This window comes from Cervus canadensis, chromosome 3 (genome assembly GCF_019320065.1).
Source record: "Cervus canadensis isolate Bull #8, Minnesota chromosome 3, ASM1932006v1, whole genome shotgun sequence".
NCBI classification, from domain to species: Eukaryota; Metazoa; Chordata; class Mammalia; order Artiodactyla; family Cervidae; genus Cervus; species Cervus canadensis.
This window is the reverse complement of record NC_057388.1, coordinates 101462754-101480703: the sequence shown is the minus strand read 5'-3', so window position 1 is coordinate 101480703 and position 17950 is coordinate 101462754. Positions and strand designations below refer to the sequence as shown.

Sequence of the window (17950 nt, the reverse complement as noted above, 5' to 3'; positions counted from 1 at the left end):
AAAATATTTTCTCATATGGATTTTTATTCCATCTCCTTATACACCTACTTAATGATTCTAGGCTTTCCCTCTGTGCTTAGATGCTCAATTGTGTCTGACTCTTTGCGACCCCATGGACTGTAGCCTGCCAGGTTCCTCTGACCATGGGGATTCTCAAGGCAAGAATACTGCAGTGGTTTGCCATGCCTTCCTCCAGAGGATCTTCCCAACCTAGAGACCAAACTAGGGTTTCCTGCATTGCAGGCAAATTCTTTACCAGCTGAGCTACCAGGGAAGCAATAAAATACCACTTTTACCTCTTAAAGGATATTCTATGGGACATTTGAAACTCGCTCTTCTGTTTCTTTTTTCCAGCCTAAACTCTGATTAGTATTAAAAAAAATTATCTGTTCATTTGTTTATTTGCTTGTCTGTTTATTCTTCAAACCACACTACACTTCTTGGCAGGCAATCTTAAGGACAGAGAAAGCTATCCAAGGAGGAAGCCATTAAAAATGCTGAAATGTCAACCAGTGAACAAGTTACCACAGCACTGAATTTATATTTCCATATGTAGAACTTGAAACTTCCTAGTAGAGTTATTCTAGCTATTCAACTGGTGAGAAGTCTTAGTTGTGGGTAGGGAAATGAATATAACAAAGCTACAGACTACAGAGAGATGATTTTTGTATGTATTTCCTATCCTAGATGATATCTCATGAATCCTTCTGCAAATGTCACTACATACAGAGTACACAGTTTGTGTAGAATTCTTACAGTTTCATCATCTTCTAGCAGTTAAAAAGGAAAGACATCACTTTGCTGACAATGATCCATATACTCAAGGCTATGGTCTTTCCAGTAGTCATGTATGGATGTGAGAGCTGGACCATAAAGAAGGCAGAGCACTGAAGAATTGATGCTTTGGAATTGTGGTGCTGGAGAAGACTCTTGAGAGTCCGTTGGACAGCAAGGCAATCAAACCAGTAAATCTTTAAGGAAATCAACTCTGAATACCCTTTATCTGATGCTGAAGCTGAAGCTCCAATAATTTGGTCGCCTGATGCAAATAGCCAACTCATTGGAAAAGATCCCATGCTGGGAAAAATTGAAGGCAGGAGAAGAGGGTGAAAGAGGATGAGATGGATGGATGGCATTATCGACTCAATGGACATGAACCTGGGCAAACTCTGAGAGATGATGAGGGACAGGGAAGCCTGGCGTACTGCAGTCTATGGGGTCGTTAAGTGTCAGACACAACTTGGCGACTGAACAACAACAATGAAAACCAGGCTCCTATGCACTGTTCTTCAACCTCATTTGAATGAGACTCTCCCCAAAACAATGTCTGTTTTAAATCATGAGTTTTACCAGCATGTAACCTTACTGTGTGATCACTTAGATTTCCATTCTACTCTTTTCATAGTATATTTCTTTGCCACGCTGCCATCATGAAGATGCCAAGCCTAAGCCAGGTTCAGGTAAAATTGGTGATGTTTCAGGAAGAAAACTAATAAGCAGTGTGGGTTTGAAATCAGTACAAGGATATTAAACTCCCAACTCTGTCCTATTACTGGCTGTGAGGTGTACAGAAAGTTACTAAACCACTCCAAAGTTTGGAAAATAATACCTTCTTTACACGTCTGTGTCTCTATCTCTCCCTGGGTCACTGCTTTGCAAATAGGTTCATCTGTGCCATTTTTCTGAAGAACAAATAGATGGACACTGAGAGGAGAATGAGATGGGGGGATGAACTGGGAGACTGAGACAGATGTGTATACAGTAATGATACTGTGTATAAAACAGATAACTAATGAGAACCTATTATACAGCACAGGGAACTGTACTCAGGGCTCCGCGGTGACCTAGCTGGGAAGGAAATCCAAAAAAGAGGGGATATATGGATACACATGTATATCTGGTTCACTTTGCTGCACGCTAAGACCACACTGTAAAGCAAATAATCTCCAATAAATTTTAAATCTACTTTATAGCATATAAGGGTGAAAGGTGAGTAGGATAACATTGGGAAACAGTCAGAAGAATCCTAAGTATCAAGTACACGTATCCTTTTTTCCTCTTGCTCTCAGCCTTTTCAAAACTATGGCCAGTGTTAAAATAAAATATATATACTGGGTCACGACAAAATGTAATTTGTTTATTAAAATCTCATAACACAAATATTGAAACAATTCATAGTAATCTCTCATCTATTTAAGCATTTTATGCAATTTATTAACAAAATATAGTTTTGTTGCTTTTTTTTTTTTTTTTTTAGTCAGAGCCACTCCTCAGACCTGTTACAGGATATTTCTTCATAATTCATCTACCCCAGTTACCTTCATACAAGATTGATCTTTTTGGTCAATTCTTTCTCAAGTATTTTTGAACTGACACAAGAGTGAATACAATCCCTTGATTTTTCTAATGAGTCCTTGTAGAAAAATTCTGAGTTCAAACCAATGGTTTATGTTTTGTATGAGGCAAATTATCCTATATTTTCCTCTTCCTCCTCTTTTTTGGGGGTTTTAATTTTAATATAAGGTATATATATTTGGGGGCTTCCCAGGTGGCACCAGTGGTAAAGAGCCCACCTGCCAATGCAGGAGACTTAAGAGACGTGGGTTCGATCTCTGGGTTGGGAAGATCCCCTGGAGGAGGGCATGGCAACCCACTCCAGTGTTCTTGCCTGGAGAATCCCATGAACAGAGGAGCCTGGAGAATCCCATGAACAGAAGTCCATGGGGTTGCAAAGACTGGGACATGACTGAGCACTCACATACACGTTTCAGAGAACATAAATTTTCTAGTTATACTTTTAAAGTCATTTTTATGAAAATATTACCTGTTTTTTCCCACCTTTAAAAGAAGATACACAATAATTACATAGTGCTTTAAATGTTACATTTAGAGCTAATATTTATCTCTTTATTCACATTATTCTTTTTGGGTGGGGAGGGAACTAGAGCAAATGTGGATTTCCGGGGGCTGGCAATTTCCCGATACTGCTGGGGTAAGAAGACTAAGATAATGGCCAGAGACAAAATGATTTACCCAAATGAACTATTGAACAGAATAGTCAATGAGAAGAAGAGTTAGTAACTGGGCTTTCTTAGAACTAAGCGGAAAACAGTGCAAAATCAAATGAAATAAAACAAAGATCTTCATATTTATATGAGAGTCTGTTAATCTAAACACAAACTCTTTCTAATTAAATGGTGCAAACTTAAATGAAAGCAAACAAAGATCTTCATATTTTTTGTCTCCCATATCAAAAAATTCTCAAAATTAAGCTTTTGTTTTCACATAAATAAATTCATTAGGCTCAGATTCAGGTGATTTTTCAGAACATATGGTGTCCTCCTTAGATTTTAAGTTCCAGACCAAGTAGTTGGCTCTTTCTATAGTTCTTACTGCATTTCCCAATAGGATCCTGCTTAACCAAGGTCAGTGTTTATTCTGTCTTGTTAGAGGTGTGCTGTTGTAGCAGCATTTATTATGACATTATTAAGCATATGCTTATATTTATAAGGGAGAAGGAAACCTTAGTGGAATTTAAGACAAAATTTGAGACAACGAAACCTCAAAAGAAAAGAAACTAGACCTTAGTGTTGGGACCTGGCCCTGAGAATTGATGACTCTCTGCCATGCATTTACCACCTCACGATTCTTCTCTCATGGCCTGTATTCTCCATGACCTTATTCTTTAGGAGTTAGGAACAGCATCTGATCAATATAAATTCTTAATGGCAGAGATTTAAGACACAAGATTTGAAGACAGGTACGTTGTTGTTCTCCTAAGTCTCACAGAGAACAAACCTTCCACCCTCAGGACTCTCCCTGGCATCCCTCACATTAGCCTGTCCTTCCACAGCACTCTCCTCAGGGCACCCTTGACTTCTGCATTCCTCAGGCTGTAGATCAGCGGGTTCAGCATGGGGTTGAAAAGACTATAAAACAGGGAAAGAATCTGCTGCTGCTCCTCAGGGTGGCGGGACTTGGGGGCCATGTACATGACGATGGCACTGCCAAAGAAGAGCCCGACCACGCAGAGGTGGGAGGAGCAGGTAGAGAAGGCCTTTCCGCGGCCCTCACCTGACTGGATCCTCAGGATGGCGGCCAGGATGCGCATGTAGGAGAGCAGCACCAGGCCGAGGGGCCCGACCAAGACCAACACGGAAGCAGCAAAGATGACCGCTTGGTTCAGCCTGGTGTCAGCACAGGCCAGCTTGAGGACAGACAGGATTTCACAGAAGAAGTGGTTGATTTCATGAGGCCCACAGAAGGGCAGCCTTAGGACGAGACCCACATGGACCAGGGCCAGGAGGGAGCCACATGCCCAGGAAGTGACAACTTGGACAGTGCACACTCTCCAGCTCATGATGACAGAGTAACGTAGCGGGTGGCAGATGGCCACGTACCGATCATGGGACATCACCACCAAGATGAGACACTCGGTGTGTGCCAAAGCCATGTATAAAAAGGTCTGCATTATGCATGGGACAAAGGAGATAGTATTTTTCTTGTTCAGCAGGTTCACCAGCATCTTCGGGACATTGTTTGATGCATATGAAATATCGACGATGGCCAGGTGTGAGAGGAAGAAGTACATGGGGGTGTGCAGTCTGGAGTCCAGTGAGATGAGCGCCAGGATGACCCCATTGCCCAGCAGGGTGAGGACATAGAGCAGAGAGAAGAGCCCAAAGAGGAGCGTCTGCACGCTTGGGCTGAGCGGGAATCCCAGGAGAATGAACTCTGTGACCCATGTCTGATTTTCCGCCATGCCCTGGCGACAGTGCCCGTGCTAATCACAGCTGCTGCAGTGCCTGTGGGCTGAGAAGCAGATGCGGGTCTGGATTAGCCATTAACAGCAAGACAGGGTCTGTGGTGTGTACTGTGTGCTGACTCAGCCAACAATCGTTTGCAAATTCATCACGTACGTCACGTCTTTTAATCCGCAGTAAAGCAGAAAGGCTCCAGTAAATCAGATCAGTGAACACAGGGTGTCATGTATTATTTCCACTTCTTCAGAATTTTATTTAACTCTGATTGCAAAGTTTATACTCATACTGTTAAGATGGCAGTCACAGAATAAATTGTTCTCCATGATGACTAATCATCTTATTTTTAAGAAGGGCCCATAGTTACCTTCTCATTTTGCTTTCTTATTTCTTCAGTTCTCAAATTTTGCTCATACTTTATCATTTGATTCGCTCTTATTTTAAAGCTTGTGCAGAGTACATTGCACACAGCAGTTGCTCAATAAATGATCATGGAGTAAATACACCAATAAGGTAGGGAATGAGATGTACAAATGCAACTTCAAGGAGGTATATTTCCTTCTGTGATCACCAGGTTTAAAGCTTTAGCAAATGAAATTGGCACCAAGTTTTTTCTTCCTGATATGATGCAGGAGAATCTAGATTTTTCCATTCTGGGCATGAGCAGAGTGCCATCACTGATCTGGTCAGCATTCATAGAAGTTGTTTATGATCTATGATCAGGGCAAGGATCTCTGTTATATTCCTACTCCTGCCCTACACTACTTGCTTGCAGGGCTGCTTCCCTGGTTCTAAGGAGATGTTACTTCTGGGCCCACTGCACTTGTACAGTGCATTTGTTGAATGGATGAATGGATGGATGGATAAAGGATGGATAAAATGCATTACTTTAGGAATAACATCCAGAGTATATTCTGGAATTTAATCAAGTCTTTTGACTCTTCTTTAATTTTTTGGCTACCATTCCACCAACCTCATGGCCACCCTAAGTGACAAGTGTGACAGAAAGGGAGAACCTGAAATGTTCCATAGAAGCATACACCTATTACCTGACAATTCATGATAGACATGATCGTTCTCGATGAGCAGCTTATGACCCAGCTTTGCAAATCCCAAGCCCAGAAATCTGCCTGCCTGTAAGCTGGCCCTGAACTTCCCATTCAGTGTGCTGATTTCTGGAGTCCTTCCTTTCTCCAGATCCCAGCTCCTCTAAACGATCACACTTAGCCAAAAGCCCTTTACTCACTGTGGCACTGGTCTGAACCCAGAGATAAGTTTACATGTACAGGAAACAGCACAGAGGCCAGGAGAGATTTTGAAGATCCAAACTGAGGCTCTGGCTCCCCTCAGCTGTTTCTGAATGAGGGGGTCTGCAGCTGCAGGAGCTATCCCCGCTTTTTTCACACAGGCGGATGCAGGGACTGGATCCCTGCTCACTATGAGCACCAGCAGTACAGTCTTTATGCTCATCTCTGCCCGAGTCCTCCCAGATTGTCCCCTGTGTGTCCCTGAGGGGGAGGGGACTAGGACATACAAAACACAGATGCCATCTCTAGCAGGGGAACAAAAATTGCTTAACTCTTTGTCTCCATTTCTCTGGACTCTGGGGATGGATGTTCAGGAGAAAAGAAGCTGGCAGGTGATGACTTAATACCCAGATGGATTCATGCACATGAAAGTCATGAAGTAGTAAGAACAAACAAACTCCCGGGGTCACGTTGTAAATTACACTCCCCAGGTACTTCAATGGTGGTGTGTTCCTGGATCTCAGGCTTACCCAGATGGATTTAGTGGAGCTGGGAGGAAGCAGAACATCATTCTTAATGAGAAATTAACTTGAAATTGGCATTCATTTCTTTCTCCTTTCCTCCTAAGATAACTCTAAGTTAGTGTTAATAGATAAGAACACTTCTACCAACCTTCCTGCACTGTGCTAAGAGGCTGAGTCTTCTACAGGTTGTACCTGAAATGTGATATAGGGTGTTAGGAGAAAGGAAGGAGAGAAAGCAGAGTAGAGCTGACCTTGAAGAGGCATCTGGTAGAAGGGCAACAAATGTCTAATTCACATCCTTAGATACACTCGAAAGTTCAGTGAGCCTTCTGATTAATGATGCCTTGGACTGAGGCGTTGTCTTTATAGTCACATAATAAAACAATAGAGGGTTTCTTGAAAATTCTTATTGTCTCTTATGTGTGTCAAGCCTACATATATATATATACATATATATATATATATATATGTGAATGTTTGTATGTGTGTCTATATGAGTGTGTATATTTGTATATACATTTATTTATTGGGCAAAGTTTTGGAGAGAAATAGCCAAAACTTTGTTTTAAGAACACAGCCAATTCTTTACTGAAGAGAAGTATTGAATTGGCTAAAATGTTCATTCAAGTTTTTCCATAAAATGAATTTTTGGGCCAGCCCAGTAGATTGTTAACATATGAGCAATGTGGTTCTCTGTTAAGAAGACATGGAAGGAAATATGCCTATAGTTTTTGGTTGCCTAAACAAGGATTCATAGCACATACATTTGCATGGGTAGAATAAAGAAGCTCAAGGAATAATTGTCCTAAAAACTCTGAAGGAGTGATTAGAAAAGTTTAGAAGCTTTGCATGGCTAGGAAACTAGTTGAAGAACTTAACAAGGTAAAAGAAATTGACTACTCCAGACTGGGGAATTAAATAAAATACTGCCAAGATGGTTTCTAATTTCTACATAGTACTCATACATGAATACTTAATATCCATGATTACTCATACAAATCACAATAATTTAAATGTCATTCATTCATAATTCACTCATTCAATTTATATTTACTGAGTATCTGCTGTATGTGGCCATTGTCCTTGACACTGAAGATTCAAACATTAGTGAGACATTAGCTTGATCTTCAAGGATCTTGTAGTCTCCCTACAGAATTATCCAGGCAAATAAACATTTAAGGAACTGTGATAGGAGTATACTCAGTATACAATGGTGCTAGATGATTCTGAAAGGCGGTTGGGACATGCTTCATGGTAAATGAGATGCTTAAACCCTCTTCAATAAGATGTAGGAGGAATATGGCATGCCAGACTGTACCTAAGGGTGTGAGGGGGGAACAGCAAAAGAGTAATATTGGAAAGGGGACTCACATACAAGTTTCCCTAACATGTCAGATGTTGGACTTCATTTTAAATAATTAGAATGATATGACTAAATATGTGGTTAAATATATGGTTACACTTTTTGCTAAGTGTAGAGTACTATTTAAAAGAATAAGAATGGGGACTATGAAGCAAAACTACCTGAAGGGTTATCATGTGAGAGTAAGGAGTACCTGAGTTAAGGCGGGAGCTATAGACATAGACAGGAGATAATGTATATGAAACATGTAAAAGAAACATAGGTATTGGTATTGTGACTTTTTGATGTGTGGTGAGGAGAAAAGAGAAGCCTGGATGCATCCCAGGAGTCTGACTTATGTGGTTGATACAACTCAATGTCAAAAAAAAACCCTAATTTAAAAATGGGGAGAGAACCTGAATGGACATTTGTCCAAACAAGATGTACAGATGGCCAATGAGCCCATGAAAAGATGCTCAATCATCAGAGAAATGTAAATCAGAAAAACAATGAGGTATTACCTTATACTGGTCAGAATGGCTATCATCAAAATGGTCACAAATGAGAAGTGTTGGTAAGGATGTAGAGACAAAGGAATCCCAGTACACTGTTGCTGCTGCTGCTGCTAAGTCGCTTCAGTCGTGTCCGACTCTTTGCGACCCCATGAATCGCAGCACGCCAGGCCTCCCTGTCCATCACCAACTCCCGGAGTCCACTCAAACTCATGCCCATCAAGTCGGTGATGCCATCCAGCCATCTCATCCTCTGTCATCCCCTTCTCCTCCTGCCCCCAATCCCTCCCATCATCAGGGTCTTTTCCAATGAGTCAACTCTTCACATGAGGTGGCCAAAGTATTGGAGTTTCAGCTTCCACGTCAGTCCTTCCAATGAACACCCAGAACTGATTTCCTTTAGGATGGACTGGTTGGATCTCCTTGCAGTCCAAGGGACTCTCAAGAGTCTTCTCCAACACCACAGTCGCAAAGAGTTGGACATGACTGAGCGACTGAACTGACTGACTGACTGAACTGAAGCATGTATTATGCAGCACAGGAAATGCAGCCAATATTTTAAAAAACTTTAAATGGAGTACAATACAATATATAAAAATATTGGATCACTATGTTGTATATCTAAAACTAACATAATATTATAAATCAACTATACTTCAGTTTTCCAAAGACCAATATTTAAGAGATGGTGAGAGGAAGTTAATCTCCCAATGAGAGCTAAAAAAAGAGATGAGTAACAAACCAGAAAATATGAATTAAAAAAAACCAGTGAGCTATGTTATATGTTATGCCAGGGTGCAAACTATTCACTTTAATCCTGTGAGTAATTCTAACTTTATTTTTTAGGTACAAGAATATTCTGCATAGAGCTACGCTGAAGTTAATATTTATAGACACAAGTAAATGAATCCAAAGTTACTAAGAAAAAGGCATTATCATGCTTTAAGACAAACAATACTTCTTCACATCATTTTCCATTTGCCTTGATCTGTACAAGTATGAATGTTATTCAACATGTATAGAAAATTTAAACTTCCAAAGAGACTGTTATTAAGATGTTAACCAGAAATACAATAAAATATGCAGTGATTTCATTGTCTCCAGCCTCAAGTCTCCAGACTCTCAGGGGCTGTGAGAGGTAACACATTTTCCTGCCTAGTAGCTTCCCCTTCTGCATACTTGTTATTTGGTTGCTTCCTCTCTGATATATTAGCTATCATTCCTCCATGTACCTCTTATATAGATATATATATATTAATGTTACAATTTCTCTTGTTTGCTCATGTCTCCTTCACCATTCTATTTGTTCTTATGGATTATACCTTTTGCTCCATTAGCTATATCAGTGGTATCTGCGAACGAAGAAAAGGTACATGTGTATGATAAAGCTTCCTTGCTCTAAAAGACTACTTAACACTTCAAATTTTATATTTCTAGCAAGTAGTTCTTCACCCTAAGAATTCTCTCTCTCTAAAATAAATTGAATTTAATTAATCTAATTTTTTACACAAGAAACTAACCCTAGCATATTCAAGAAGCTCTTTTGACTACTATTTGTTTGTTGGCTTATTTGGGGGGGGAGATTTTTTGAGAAATGGGAAAATTATTCATCTTTACATAATGGTCTATATCTTCTTTACTAAATTCCATCAGCAATATCTTGTCAATGTCTCTCCTGCCTGGACTGTCTATAACAAATTGAATTTATCCTGGGTTTTTCTTCTATTTACCTTAATCCTAATCTTGCTCCATTGGTATGCTTGAGGGATGGTTAAGTATGAAAACCAGTGTAAATGCAAGGTCAAAGAACTCAGAAGAACTGGTCACATCAGCAAAAAATATCAGTCCTTTCCATTACCTGCTTTATCACCCAAACTTACTTCTACAAATGAGTTTAAATTAAATGGTTTTCATCATGAATTGCTTGATTGGTTCAATCAAATGTCCAACCTGCTTTGTGCAAGTGTAAGCGCATACATGGGCTTCCATGGTGGCTCCGTGGTACAGACTCTGCCTGCCAATTCAGGAGACACAGGTTCGGTCCCTGGATCAGGAAGACCAACTGAAGAAGGACACGGCAACCCACTCCGATATTCTTGTGTGGGAAATCCATGGACAGAGAAGCCTGGCAGTCTACAGTTCGTGGGGTTGCAAAGAGTCAGATATGACTTAGGCACTAAAGAACAAGAATAACAAAAGCATATACATATACGGCCTAATATATGTATGTATACATAGATACATTAAGTCTTTGCTGATTCTTGGGCATGAGGGGATGACTTGACACAGTCCTCAGGTTAATGGAAGCCCTGAGGGAGCCTGAGTCTGGGGAAGGGCGGGTGAGTGTATGTGCTTATCCTCCCCAGTGTAGATCTGGTCAGTGCTGTAGGTCTTCCAGTCGCCACCAGTAGGACAGAGGCCCAAAGTCTGTACTCAAGTATGAAACGAATTGGAAGAGCCTTGCCTATCAGTGACTTATTAAAGACTTCCAAAGAACTCTCCCTCACTTCCTCCCTCCTTCAGTGACTGCAAATGATTCTAGAGAGATTCTAAGTCAAAAGGTGTGTGCACCTCTCAGCCTGTCCAGGGGAATCACCTTTAGGGTTCCTCAGTTTTCATACCCTTATTCCCCGAGAACTCCTGCAACTTCAGTTCCTTCACTATAGAATCTCAAGGCGCAGGAGCCTCTTAGAGAACTCATTAAAAAAAAAGAGACAGCTGGAAAGTTGCCTCAGGCATCTTAGCAAAGATGGAAAAAAAACACTTTTTAATTGATCTCGAAGGAATAGAGACTATTTCAAGATCTAAAAAGTAAGTGTCAGTAAAAATCTCCTTGCGGAGTTCATTAAAACTTTGCCACTATTAATTACAACAGCAGAGCCCTCAGTGGGCAATCACACAGGAAAGCATGGGGGTGCTTGGAGTTTGGGGGAAAAGTCAGCTGCTCACCTCTGGGGCCCCAGAGTTAATGTTTAAGTGGAGTGTGGGGACACCCTCCATGGAGACTGGGACTCCAAGTGTCTTACCAATAGACTGAGCTCTTTTCCCATCCACACATTTAGATAACAGAATAATAAACCAAATAACTGCAGTTTATTCCAGGCACACTGTTAAGAGCTTTATACAAGTTGTTGTGAATCATCAAAATGGCATTTTAAAGTATATATTTATTACCTGACTATTTAAAAAAGAAGCAAATCCCATCAAGCTAAATAACTCATCCAAGATCATATAAGTGACAGCCTCCTGATTTAAAACTGATTTTGAAGCCTTTTATATCTTTCTGCTAATAGAGTCTAGTATGAACTCGAGTACAGTTTCTCTAGACCATCTCATAGTTCTCTAGTTCAGCTACTCAAACACCTTCCCTGTATATTTATTTTTAGCAACAGTAAGGAACACAAAACAAAGCAACATTAAAGGAAGTATGATGATAAAGAATAAAACCTAGAACTTCTTCCAACATTATTTCCATTTCAACATTTCCTGCTGCTATCATGTGTCTGTCCACATGGGTATTAACCCCAGGTCTAACACAACCATCTCTTTGCCATATATACCATTTATACACCTTTGCTTACATGCTAAAACAGAATCATCTCAAGAGATAGATACCAAACTGATGCCCAGTTATTCACCCCTCTTAATTCTTCTGTGAGCCTTAACTAAGGCCTAAGGCATGGGGGAACACTTGAGGTTAATGAGCTAGTGTTTGTCTGGGTCCTCCAAGAAGCAGATGCCAAGACAAGATTAGCTGTGCAGGGGATTTATTAGGAAAACACCATGAGGGAAAATAAGGAGGGATCACATAAAAGCTTGAAGAGCCATTTGATGCCTCTATGATTCCTGTGATTCCTTTGATTCTGATTTCTGACTCCTTGGAGAAGGAAATAGCAACCCACTCCAGTACTCTTGCCTAGAAAATCCCATGGGCGGAGGAGCATGGTAGGCTACAGTCCATGGGTTGCAAAGAGTCAGACACGACTGAGAGACTTCACTTTCACTTTACTTTCGGTTTCACTTTGATTCCTGTGATGGAGAGAAAGGAAGGCTCAAAGCATGTGTATCACTTAGGACCACAGCTGGAAACAGATGGTACTCTCAAATGTGATAATTTGAGGACCATTTAATAAAGGGACTACTTACAATGTATGCACAGGGTGTGGGGAAATCACCAGGGAAACTGCAAGACCCTAGGCTAGTGCCAAAACCTGAGCTATTAATAAAATTTTTTATAACCTCTAGACCTAAAGGAGAAGAGATTGCTGTTACTAGAGCCTGGAGACAAAAGAGGGCTGTGCAGAAAGGGTACCCTGATAGAAATAGGAGACAACGATAATTGGACAAGTCCATATTGATGTTGCACATAACAATAAATACTTAGCCTCACTCTCCTCCCTCTCTTTGGTCCTTTGTCTTTGTTTCCAATGAGACAAACCCAGCAAGAGGCCCGAGGGCAGTGAAGCCCGGGATGTAGCACCTGCAGATCGGTCTCACCAGGCACAGAGCAGGGCATGCAGGCGTGTGTGCTCAGTCGCTCAGTCGTGTCTGACTCTTTGAGGCCCCATGGACTGCAGCCAACCAAGCTCCTCTGTCCATGGGATTCTCCAGGCAAGGACACTGGAGTGGGTTGCCATGCCCTCCTTCAGGGGATCTTCCTGACCCAGGGATCAAACCCATTCCCTGTGGCTCCTGCATTGCAGGCAGATTCTTTACTGCTGAACCCAGCAAAATGATAACCAATAATTGTAAAAGGACACAATTAGAAAATCACTGTTTTGTGGCCAGTATTAAGGTGGTCCAGATGGTAAAGAATCCGCCTGCAGTGCGGGAGACCTGGGTTCAATCCCTGGGTTGGGAAGATTCCCCTGGAGGGCATGGCAACCCACTCCAGTATTCTTGCCTGTAGAGTCCCCATGGACAGAAGAGCCTGACGGGCTGCACCCATGGGGTCGCAAAGAGTCGGACACGACTGAGCGACTAAGTACAGCACAGCACAGCCCGATAATTGATTCAGGCAGTCAATGGATGCTAAAATAATTGGCTGAAAATAGTGTGTGGAGACAGAATTCTCACATAATACCCAAGATTTATGCTGCAGAATACTAATTAATTTCAAAGTAGGAAAAAGTTCTTTTATAATGGAGTAATCTAATAGAAACCGTTCTACCATATTACCAAACTAGACATTATCAGTACCGGGACAGACTGGTGTCATGCGCCCCCTGATATGATGCACTAGGAAGAACACAACATCATCCATGCAGCATTCCTTAAAAAAAAAGGTTTTATCTGGCCCTAAATATGATGAATCCAAATTTCAGGACCCTCCACAAAGCAACTAGCCTGGATTCCTAAGAAATGTCTATGATGTTAAGGACAAAAAGTCTGAGACTAAATGAAACTAAAGGCATGAGAAACTAAACACAATGCATGATCTTTGATTGGATTCTGAACTGAAAAAAAATCCAAGTAACCATTGTTAGAAAGTAATATTGTATCAATATTAAATTTTATATATTTATTTTGAATATATATTGTATCATATACACACATATATATATATAAATGTTATGAGCATGCTGTGTTATTCCCCTCATTAACCTCAGATATTTTTTTCTATTTCTTACACTTTTAAATTATCTAGCACAGAGCAGTTACCTGGCACAAAGGTAGTCACCAAACATGGGCTGTCATTGCTGCTGTGAAACATTTAGGGTCAGCATCATCCCTACTCTTGTTCTGCTTTGGATTTTAGAAGATGGTGTTCTGTTTATGAAAAATAAATTACTATACAAATAAAATAACCCTATCCTAAGAATAAGTCTAATTAGTAAATACACCTTTCCCAGTCAGTCTTCTTGGGTCCCCTTACTCCAACTTTCCTTCTTCCCCCTGTTTTCTAGTCTCTCTTCTCATACTGAAACTCTGAATTTAATTAAAAAAAAAAAAAAAAAACATTATTCAAGCTGTTCTTTCCACATTTAAGGCTCTGGTAAGGTTATTTAGCTTCAGAGAATTTTAATTCAGTTATTTAAGCTAAAGATTAATAAATTTACTAAGCTGCTTTTAAAAGAATCAGACTAATGTGATCAAAACAAAAGTTACAATATGTACAGCTTAACTGCCCAGATAATCACAATAGTGTCATCACTCACCTAGAGCCAGACATCCTGGAATGTGAAGTCAAGTAGGCCTTAAAAATCATACTACAAACAAAGTTAGTGGAAGTGATGGAATTCCAGTTGAGCTATTTCTAATCCTGAAAGATGATGCTGTGAAAGTGCTGCACTCAATATGCCAGCAAATTTGGAAAACTCAGCACTGGCCACAGGACTGGAAAAGGTCAGTTTTCATTCCAATCCCTAAGAAAGGCAATGCCAAAGAATGCTCAAACTACCACATTATTGTGCTCATCTCACATGCTAGTAAAGTAATGCTTAAAATTCTCCAAGCCAGGCTTCAGCAATACATGAACCATGAACTTCCGGATGTTCAAGCTGGTTTTAGAAAAGGCAGAGGAACCAGAGATCAAATTGCCAACATCTGCTGGATCATCAAAAAAGCAAGAGAGTTCCAGAAAAACATCTATTTCTGCTTTATTGACTATGCCAAAGCCTTCGACTGTGTGGATCACAATAAACTGTGGAAAATTCTGAAAGAGATGGCATACCAGACCACCTGACCTGCCTCTTGAGAAACCTGTATGCAGGTCAGGAAGCAACAGTTAAAACTGGACATGGAACAACAGACTGGTTCCAAATAGGAAAAGGAGTACATTCAAGGCTGTATATTGTCACCCTGCTTATTTAACTTATATGCAGAGTACATCATGAGAAACGCTGGGCTGGAAGAAGCACCAAGCTGGAATTAAGATTTCTGGGACAAATATCAATAAGCTCAGATATGCAGATAATAGCACCCTTATGGAAGAAAGTGAAGAGGAAGTAAAAAGCCTCTTGATGAAAGTGAAAGAGGAGAGTGAAAAAGTTGGCTTAAAGCTCAACATTCAGAAAACTAAGATCATGGCATCTGGTCCCATCACTTCATGGGAAATAGACGGGGAAACAGTGGAAACAGGGTCAGACTTTATTTTTGGGGTCTCCAAAATCACTGTAGATGGTGATTGCAGCCATGAAATCAAAAGACGCTTACTGCTTGGAAGGAAAGTTAAGACCAATATAGATAGCATATTAAAAAGCAGAGATATTACTTTGCCAACAAAGGTCCATCTAGTCAAGGCTATGGTTTTTCCAGTGGTCATGTATGGATGTGAGAGTTGGACTGTGAGGAAAGCTGAGCACCAAAAAATTGATACTTTTGAACTGTGGTGTTACAGAAGACTCTTGAGAGTCCCCTGGACTGCAAGGAGATCCAACCAGTCTATCCTAAAGGAGATCAGTTCTGGGTGTTCATTGGAAGGACTGACACTGAAGCTGAAACTCCAATATTTTGGCCACCTCATGCAACGTGTTGACTCATTGGAAAAGACCCTGATGCTGGGAGGGATTGGGGGCAGGAGGAGAAGAGGACAACAGAGGATGAGATGACTGGATGGCATCACTGACTTGATGGACATGAGTTTGAGTAAACTCCGGGAGTTGGTGATGGACAGGGAGGCCTCGCATCCTGCGATTCATGGGGTTGCAGAGTTGGACACGACTGGGCGACTGAACTGAACTGAATTGTGTGTATTTCCTCTCCTCTGCTCACTCACTGACATTGTCCCTGAGCCCTGTGGCCACTGATAATCTCTGAAGCACAAAAATCCACAAACTGTATTTTTATATTTCAGCTTTCCCATTCATTGAAATTCACTTATCCTCATTCTCTCCTCAGACTTCCTGAGAGACTCTGTTGTTTGGTTGCTAAGTTGTGTCTCACTCTTTGCAGCCCCATAAACTTCCAGCACACCAGGCTTCCCCATCCTTCACCATCTCCCAATGTTTGCTCAAACTCATATCCATTGAGTCAGTGATGCCATCCAACCATCTCATTCCCTGTTGCCCCCTTCTCCTCCTGCCCTCAGTCTTTCCCAGCATCAGAGTCGTTTCCAGTGAGTCGGCTCTTTGCATCAGGTGGCCAATGTATTGGAGCTTCAGCATTGGTCCTTCCAATGAATATTCAGGGTTTATTTCCTCTAGTCTTTCCATTTTCCCACACTTTCTTCTATTAGTCTCATCTGTTTTCACTTATTTTCTCACTCTAATTACACTCCATGTTCCATCTCTTTTTAACAATGTTTTTAATAATCTCAGCCCCACTGTCCTTTCTCTGAAATTGCCTGGAGAAGACAATATTCTTGGATCAATCTCACTCTTTCCCTTCAGAATCAGGCTGAGCACTAGTGAAAAAAATGTGACTACTAGAGAAGCAATTCCCAATATAAACTCATAATATGCAACCTAATCTGAGCCATCAGCTCTACACAGCGATTTTTTCTCTAATTCTGCACACTGATATTTAACTTTTTCCATTTGATTGGAACCTCAGATGCCCCTATCCCCACACTTCGCCAACATTCCAAGTCACACAGGACAAATGACTTGTCTCCTTTTCACAGAGCAAAAGCATAAGGTCTCATATGGAAATCCTTCACCTTCCCAACACAAAAACATTCAAATGTCCCTCATCCACGTCTATGCTTTCCCTCTTCTTTCCTAGCCAATAGAGAAAGTCTTCTCTTTAAATTAGAGCTAATTTTCTACACAAGTACTCTTGATACTGTCCCTTCATTTCTCTCAAAAAACTGATGTTTTCAGGTTTCCCCTTTTTCCTTTCTCTTGGCTTTCCAGCCCATCATCCCCATGGACCAGGAATAAAGAAACCTGTCTCACCAACTGTCCCCTTTACTGTCAGCATTGCTGAAGGACTTTTCAACACTTGATCACTTCCTATAATTTGCCCCCAACACAACCTTTTCACTGAAATTCCACCAAAATGATTTTAATAAGTTACTAGTAAATGTTACATCATTTAAAATACAGTGTTATCTTAGATTTTGGATAATTTTTATCCAGAAATCTCAAAAACAGGGGTCTTTCAGTTCTAGTAATGGGGCGTGCTTCTGTCTTAGGTTGTTTGGGCTATTGTCACAAAATACCCCTGAGTGAGTGGCTTATCAACAAGTATGCATTTCTCACAATTCTGAAGGCTGGGAATTTCAAGATAATGGTGTCAGCAGTTTTGGCGTCTTGTGGGACCCTGATTTATATGTCATAGGCAAGTGCATTCTCATTGTGTGGTGAGGGCATTCTGTGGGGTGTTATACAGCCACAAATGCCAATCAGGAGGTCTCAGTCCTTATGACCTGATCACCACCCAATCCCCACCTCCTAGCACCCTCACCTTGGGAATTAGGATTTCAATATACAAATTTTGGGGGGACACAAATATTCAAACTGTAATAACACTTGATATATCCACCTTCTCTTCCTTGAAGTTCTCCATAAACCTCAAACAATAAAAAACAAAAGCTACAAACCCTATTTTGGAAAAACTAAGGTCACCCTTTTCTTATTTTATAACTTGATTGAAGTATTATGGAACAATAAACTGCACGTAT

General features: G+C 40.7%; 1 protein-coding gene across 1 annotated transcript; it reads right to left on the bottom strand.

Moving 5' to 3' along the window:
* Window positions 1-3796: 3796 nt before the first annotated feature.
* Window positions 3797-4777, bottom strand: LOC122437982 (olfactory receptor 2A5). The gene has a single exon (XM_043462446.1). The coding sequence runs from the start codon at window positions 4760-4762 to the stop codon at window positions 3830-3832; it is 933 nt and encodes a 310-aa protein (XP_043318381.1). The 5' UTR covers window positions 4763-4777; the 3' UTR covers window positions 3797-3829.
* Window positions 4778-17950: the final 13173 nt, after the last annotated feature.